The sequence below is a fragment of the Cebus imitator genome, unplaced genomic scaffold, assembly GCF_001604975.1.
Source record: "Cebus imitator isolate Cc_AM_T3 unplaced genomic scaffold, Cebus_imitator-1.0 Scaffold138, whole genome shotgun sequence".
NCBI classification, from domain to species: Eukaryota; Metazoa; Chordata; class Mammalia; order Primates; family Cebidae; genus Cebus; species Cebus imitator.
In genome coordinates this window covers 4740581-4748308 of record NW_016107453.1, presented here as the reverse complement: position 1 = coordinate 4748308, position 7728 = coordinate 4740581, and the positions used below count along the sequence as shown (strand labels likewise).

The following is a 7728-nucleotide window of genomic DNA, read 5'->3' as shown; positions in this document are numbered from 1 at the left end:
AAAAAAAAAAAAAAAACATCAAAAAGTAGGCAAAAGATTAACAGACACTTCTCAAAAGAAGAGATTTATGCAGCCAAGAAACATATATTAAAAAGCTCATCATCACTGGTCATTAAAGAAATGGAAATCAAAACCACAATGAGATACCATCTCATGCCAGTTAGAATGGCAATCATTAAAAAGTCAGGAAACAACAGATGCTGAAGAGGATGTAGGGAAATAGGGACACTTTTACACTGTTGGGGGAAATGTAAATTAGTTCAACCTTTGTGGAAGACAGTGTGGTGATTCCTCAATGATCTAGAATCAGAAATATATTTGACCCAGTAATTGCATTTCTGGGTATATACCCAAAGGTTTATAAATTATTCTACTATAAAGACACATGCACACGTATGTTTATTGCAGCATTATTTATAATAGCAAAGATTTGGAACCAATCTAATGCCCATCAATGATAAACTGGATAAGGGAAATGTGGCACATATATACCATGGAATACTATGCAGCCATAAAAAAGAATGAGTTCATGTCCTTTGCAGCGACATGGATGATCAGCTGGAAACCATCATTTTCAGCAAACGAACACAGAAACAGAAAACCAAACACCACATGTTCTCACTTATAAGTAGGAGTTGAACAATGAGAACACATGGACTCAGGGAGGGGAACATTACACACTGGGGCCTGTTGGGGGGTGAGGAACTAGGGGAGGGATAGCATTAAGAGAAATACCTAATGTAGATGATGGGATCATGGGTGCAGCAAATCACCATGACATGTGTATATCTATGTAACAACTTGCACTTTCTGCACATTTATCCCAGAACTTAAAGTATAATAATAATTTTTAACAAAAGAAGCATCTGTATGTTACCCAAGCCTCCCGAACCCAGTTATTTCCTCTTAAGATCATTGATGAATGATCCTGACTCTCCTTACCTGTGGGAGGCAGGGACCCTGGCACTTATGCCTACGAACAAAGAGCAAGGCCTCTGTGCTAGCAGCTGCTTCAGTTTCATTTTTCTTTTGGTTGAAAATCCACATTCAGATTTTAGACTTTTAAGTAACTTTTAGTGTAAGTATTCAGTTTACCTTATAAATTATATCCTATTCTTGTTGTCTGTATTTCTAACTCATGCATCAGATTTTCTGCTTTTCCATATCAGTAGAAATGTATGTCCTTCATTATTATTCTTATGCTGTTGAGACAAGTCTGCAAATGCAAACTATGGTCTTTAAGAAACGATGATTCTTAATAGATAACGTACCTAATTTCAACAGAAATGTTCTCAAATCTGTCAGATTATATGTACCCCAAACCCAGTTACACCACCATATTGATTTTTACTTAAATCTCCCAAATTATTGCATACAAAAATGTAATAATAATAATAATAATTAATAATAAAATAATAAAAATAAAGTAAACAATATATTTGGGTATAAGATTACATAAATTTATTAAATTAAAATTTCCATTTTCAAGAGTTATTGGATGAAAATCAAATAGCATATATTCAATCAATGGTAAAGACATTAAACTTAATATTAGGTTATTCATTAATTTCATAGTCTGCCAGAAGTAGGTGATTCAAGAAGCTGGTGGTGAAAGAAGGAAAGGATACTGGGAATTGGAGAGAATGAATACAATGGCTGCATTCAGTAGAGACTTTGATCCCAATACTCAAAAGGATCCAGAATTTTAGCAGGTGAATTGATAGAAGCGAGATCCACAGATTGGTCTGTAACAAGAAGACTGGCAGGCTCTAGAAGCCAAGTAATTTGGGTAGCAGAATCTGGATCCATAACTCAGGGACGGAAAACCACAGCCTCCACATTTCAGGGATCTGAAGCCACTGGATCCATGACCCAGTGAGTAGCAGCTCCTAGATCCATAGCCCAGGGAGCGGCGGCAGCTGCTGGACCCAAAGCCCAGAGATCCGGGGCAAGTCATATGGCAGGGACTGCAGAGCATGGAGGTCCTGGGGCGATAGCAGGATGTCTGGCACCTGGTGGGCTCCCAGTAGGTCTTCTGACCGCCCCTGTAGAGAGAGGAGCCCAGCTGGCAGGTGCTGGGACAGCAGAGGTCAGTGTTACAGACCAGGTTGCTGGCATAGGAGCCTGGGTAGCGCAGGTAGCTGCCAAAGGAGCAGGAAGAGAAGTTTCCAGAGCAGCAGTTGTAGGACATGCTGATGAGAGATGTGAGTTCAGCTGAAGTGTACCTAAGAAGATTCTGAGTTTTAATGTCGCATCCCAGACAAGAACATTTATATCCTCTCAGCAATAGGTGTGGTGCCCAACAGGGTCATCCTTTACATATTTGTACTTCCTCATTTACATATGTGTTACCCTGTAATCTTGTCTGTAATTACATTTGAATAGTTTTCCACATATTGTACTTACGGGTGCTATAATTTCGGTGTAATAGCAGAAAGCAAATGAACTGCACTTATGTCAGAAATGCTATGACTGTTTTACGTTAACGCCTAGCTCATCATGACAAGGAAAGCTCTTCCTTTTAATTTGGCACATGCTACCTGCCTCTTTTCCTGTGTATTCACAGCTAGCTTTGCTAGTGGATGTTTTCCTCTTAAGAGTGGGGAATGAGATAACATTAGTTTTCTTCTGGTGCAATGAATTAGTTTCCACCTGGATAAGAACCTCTGTGGAAATGATCCATCTTGTCACCATTCATTGCTATACTTCAAAATTACTTTGTGGTGATTTGTTAGGTCAGTAAGAGAAAATTAATACACCAAGTGCTACAGTTATAAAGTGTGTTTCATATCCAGTGAGGAAAGATCAAGAAGAGACAAAGCAAGCAGATTGAAAGAAATGGCTAGAAACTGAAAGAAACCTTGCCATGTATAAAAAAAAAAGATAAAAAAAAAAAAAAAAAAGAAGAAGAAGAAGCTTGACTGAGACACAGTCACAGAGAAAATCAATTCGAGGTCATCTCTTTTCAGCCAAAGAGCCAAAAGCTTGTCTGCTGAAGGGAGGAAACAATTGAAGGAGAAACAATGAGAAAGCTCAGGAATTTCGGAATACTTTCCTATTGCATTCAAGCTGTCATGTCTCTTGTTCCAACGTCTTTATGAGCAAAAATTTTCAAAATTAGCATATCTTATATATATGCTAATTTTGATATATTTATCATCTATCTTTGTAATTATCCAGGCCTTTACCCTCTTAGAATGTCTCTAGCTTTTCATACTACTGGTTTTCAATGACTTTTTGCCACTTGTACAACCAGGTGCCATCCTACATTTTCCTGCAAAAATGTGAAATTTCTTTTCTCCCCAGTCCTCTTTTCCTCTGCATGTATATGAATGTTTCTCTCTTACCTCTCTATCTGTCTTCCTCTGGTTCTCTTTCCCTCTATTTCTTCCTTTTGTATCTATGCTTAAGTTTGATTTTATCTTTTGTTTTTTCTTTCTTTTTTTACTTGCTATATTTTATGTTTTGTTCATTTGTTTGTTTGCCTCTGCTGACTTCTAGATTCCATGTTGAAAAATAAAAATTTGACAGCTTTGTCACATTCTCTGAGGATGGCCACTTTGTAAGTTCATTCACAAAATATTCTATGTTGAAATACAAGTAGTTAAATTATATTCAGGACCAAAGAAAGTGTACTGTCATGGTTGATGGCAATATTTTATTTTATAATAAAATATAATAAACTTACAACAATGTTAGAAATTTTCTTGATTAAATTTTCTCAATTAAAATATATAGCAATATTAAAAAGTAACTTAATACAGACCTTCTAGAAGGAAGAAGAATGAAGAAGCAAATATGCCCAATTCAAATATCTTTTCAGTGAGCTATTTTCTGTTTCTCAACAGCAGTTGATTTCCCCTTATCTTGTGCCTTAGTAAGTAGGTTTGGAAACGATTCCTTCCACATTTTCTTTCATTTCAAACATAACTCTTTAAAATAATCTTGAATAAAAAACTTATGAGTTAAATGGGGAGCATCAATTTCTTCAGGTGAAACTGGAGGATTTAGAGAATTTGCTTCAGTTAATCCAACCTCCTTATTAAAAAATCCTTCTCTGAACCAGTTAATGTGTAAAGAGGTGTTCTTCCCTTCTCTTTGCCTCTAAATCCCTAAAACTTTGTCCACATTAATTTGACAGAAGTTTAAGAAGAACTTGTAAATGCCCCCATTTTGCCCTCACTTAATCTTGGAGGTTTTATTGTTTGTTCTGTTTAATATGGTGCCTCGTCATTTGTGGTGTTGTTTATCAACAATTAAAAATTGGGATATTTCACATAAAATATGTGACTCAGGGATATACAACAGAAAGCTTCTGATCTTCTGACAGAAGATTCTTTTCACTGGACTGTGAATAATAGTTTCAGATACTTGAGATGTGTTTTCAACAGAATCTCATCCACAGTTGAAAATTACAACTTTTGGCACCTACTTGCTTCTCTTTTCGAAATTACCAATCAACTTGTCACTAACATGCTGGAAAATCTTGCTTTCGCTAACCTTCCAGGTTATAACCTCAATAAACAAAAGCCAATACTTCTATATAAAGATCAAAAATAGAAAAAAGAGTATGAGTCACCTGTAATGTAGTTAAAAAGTGTACCTTGCTTACAATTGGAATCTAAGCAAAAGAAAGAGGAGAGAATAGGGCAGAAACAATATTTGCAGAGAGTACAGTTTGGAATATACCAATGTTGATGAAAGACAGGAACTTACATGTAAAATAATAGTGAGGAGAACGGTGTGGATCTAGTCTAAGGAGAAGATGTCTGAAAAAATGGGTTTTAGCAGACATTACCTGGAGACAGTTTGAAAATAAGCTCCAAAACCAAACTCAAAAGTTTTATTATTTCTCTAAATCATTGAACAACTGAGTATTTTTTTTTTTGTTTACCCTGATTGGCATACTCAAGATAAAATTTCCAGTTTAAATTCTTTGCTATCCATCAAAACATTGATTTACTTCTTGTATTAGTCCATTCTCACATTTCTATAAAGAACTACCTGTGACTGTTTAATTTATAAAGAAAAGAGGTTTAATTGACTCACAGTTCTTCAGGCTGTACAGGAAGCATGGCTGAGAGGCCTCAGGAAACTTACAATCACAGCAGAAAAGGAAGGGGAGGCAGGCAGTCCTACATGGCTGGAGCAGAAGGATGAGCACGAAGGGGGAAGCGCTACACATTTCTCATGAAAACTCACCATCACAAGGACAGCAAGGAGGAAATCCACTCCCATGATCAATCACCTCCTGCCAGGCCTTTCCCAACACTGGGGATTACAATTGCCTGAGATTTGGGCAGGGACACAAATAGAAACAGTATCACTTGTTAAAAAGTATAAACAAGATTCAGTATTTTCAGACTTTCTGCATTTCTTCTCTTTCCAGAATCTCCCCTGAGAGAAGGTTAGGAGAAATGTAAGATTTGAACATAGGTCTGACCCCAGTCAAGGAGAAAGAGAAAGAAATGCTTGAGACATATGCAGGGGACTGTAGTTCTTTAAGGCCACTGAGGAAACCCTGAGTCAAAGCTGGCCATCGGGTATCTCCCAGGAATCTCTATAGCTCCACTGTGCTCAGTCTTTGCCTGGGAGCAGCCAGTAGAAAGCAAGACTTCCCCAAAAATGCAGTGTTAACTTTTAGAACACAGCAGGTAGGGCCATTGGCTGTTTAAGCCTCCTGTAATTTAAGATCAGACATGTGAATTCTCCAGGCTGCTACACAAATGAATGAGAATCTGTTAGGACCACAGGCCTCATATTAGATTCACTGAATCTAAAATTCATTTTTTTCTCACATTTCAATGGTGTTTATTTACCACTTTGATTCTCTTTGTAAGACTCCAAATTAGTTTTCACTTGTGATTGATTGTCTCAGTTCCATCCCTTGCTGACACCAAGTCTCCAAATAATTGTCCAGGTTTCCTTCTGGTCATAGGTATCAATGTTATTCAATTCGTCTTGGCTTATACTTTTCTGTCTACACTGGATGCGAGATACAGTGGGTAATAGTATGTAAAAGATTAACAAGTATTTTATAGAATGAGAAACGATGGTGACAAATAGGTTTAGTTTTAAACAGCTTTCTAATTAAGGCCAAAGTTGTGTCTACACTCTATTGACCAAACAAAACAAAACAAAACAAAACATGTAACTTTATCTCATTTCTCAGTGTTTCACGAAAAGTATTTGTCTGGAACAGTCAATAACAAGACACATGAAAATTATGCTAGGAGGAAAAGGAGATACTTTGCTAGACATAATAAAATAAGCATTAATGTGGAACAGTCATAGCATTTTCTGACATAAGTGTAGTTCATTGGCTTTCTGCTACAACACCAAAATTATGGCACCCATAAATACAATATGTGGAAAACTATTCAAATGCAATTACAGACAAGAATGCTGAGTTACACCTACGTAAATGAGGGAGCACAAAAATGTAAAGGATGACTCTGTTGTGCACCACACCTGTTGCTAAGAGGCTATAGATGGATGGTCCTGTCCAGGATGCGACATTAAAACTCAGAATCTTCTTCGGTACACTCAGCTGCACTCACGTCTCCTGTCAACATGTCCTTCAACTGCTGTTCTAGAAACTTCTCCTCCCACTCCTGTGGGGGCTACCTGTGCTACCCAGGCTCCTCCAGTGGCTCTCCCTACCCCAGAAACCTGGTCAATAGCACTGACCTCTGCTCTCCCAGGACCTCTCAGCTGGGTTCCTGACACAGCATGTCAGGAGACCTGCTGGGAGCCCTCCAGCTGCCAGACTTCATGTGTGAAGTCCAGCCCCTGCCAGACCTTCTGCTGCTACCTCAGGATCCCCATGCTCTGCAATTCTTGCTCGACTTGTGCAGTCTGGGTCTCTGGGTTTTGGATCCAATAGCTGCTGTTCCCTGAGCTATGGATCCAGGAGCTGCTCCTCACTGAGCTATGGATCCAAAGGATTCAGAACTCTGAATTATAGAATCCATGCCTTCCCTTCCCAGAGTTAATGGATCCAGATTCTGCCACCCAATTTATTTTCTGTCTAGGAGGTGGTTCCATTCACCTGTTGACAGCCATTCTGTAGATCTGGTTTCTACTGACTAATGTGTTGACTGGTCAAACTCATTTGAGAAATACATATTCTGTAGAAACGTCATCTATTAATTTCCTCCTTTGAGAAGTATTCTAATATTATTTATCACCTGGCCTGCTTTACTTTCCAGCCTTCAAAAACTGGCCTTTTTTCTTAGTTCTGTCAAACTACAGCATCAATGAATGATCCAAACTGCATTATAGATACAAAGCATACTTTTTGCATTTCTTTCCAAAAGTGATAGGAAGTGAAATGATTTTATTTTAATAAACTCTTCATTCTTCTATCCAAATGTGCCATTAAATATTGTTATTAATTAGCAAAGCATTGACTAGGATGTGCATTGCCATTGCTTCTGGTAATGGGCTTTGCATTGCCCAGATTATGGGGTCTCTACTCTAATTTTGGTTGGCTTTAGTTTCCTCCTCTTTAAGCAGGAGATTCCTGGATTCTCAGCGTTTCCAAGGGTAGCCTTTCTCTTAAGTATTCGTGTTAGGATAGTTAAGACAGCCTTTGCTATCCTTTTTTATGATAGCCTTTACCATCATCAAAAATGATTATATTGTATCTTGAAATAAAATTGAATAGGCTGTATTTATATTGTTCTGCTCTCTAACCTCAAAGTGTTATAAAAAGCAAGTTACTAA

General features: G+C 37.8%; 2 protein-coding genes across 2 annotated transcripts; one reads left to right on the top strand and one right to left on the bottom strand.

The window, feature by feature from the left end:
* Window positions 1–1571: 1571 nt before the first annotated feature.
* On the bottom strand, window positions 1572–2255 carry LOC108313535 (keratin-associated protein 13-4). The gene has a single exon (XM_017541960.2). The coding sequence runs from the start codon at window positions 2189–2191 to the stop codon at window positions 1706–1708; it is 486 nt and encodes a 161-aa protein (XP_017397449.2). The 5' UTR covers window positions 2192–2255; the 3' UTR covers window positions 1572–1705.
* Window positions 2256–6573: 4318 nt separating this feature from the next.
* On the top strand, window positions 6574–7088 carry LOC108313534 (keratin-associated protein 13-3). Its single transcript, XM_017541959.1, is given in 5 exon segments — window positions 6574–6722; window positions 6724–6859; window positions 6861–6992; window positions 6994–7048; window positions 7051–7088. Coding segments are annotated over 5 exon segments (510 nt in total).
* Window positions 7089–7728: the final 640 nt, after the last annotated feature.

What these genes read in the sequence shown, in the direction of transcription:
- LOC108313535 (XM_017541960.2), bottom strand. Translation starts at nt 2,191, where the DNA reads ATGTCCTACAACTGCTGCTCTGGAAACTTCTCTTCCTGCTCCTTTGGC.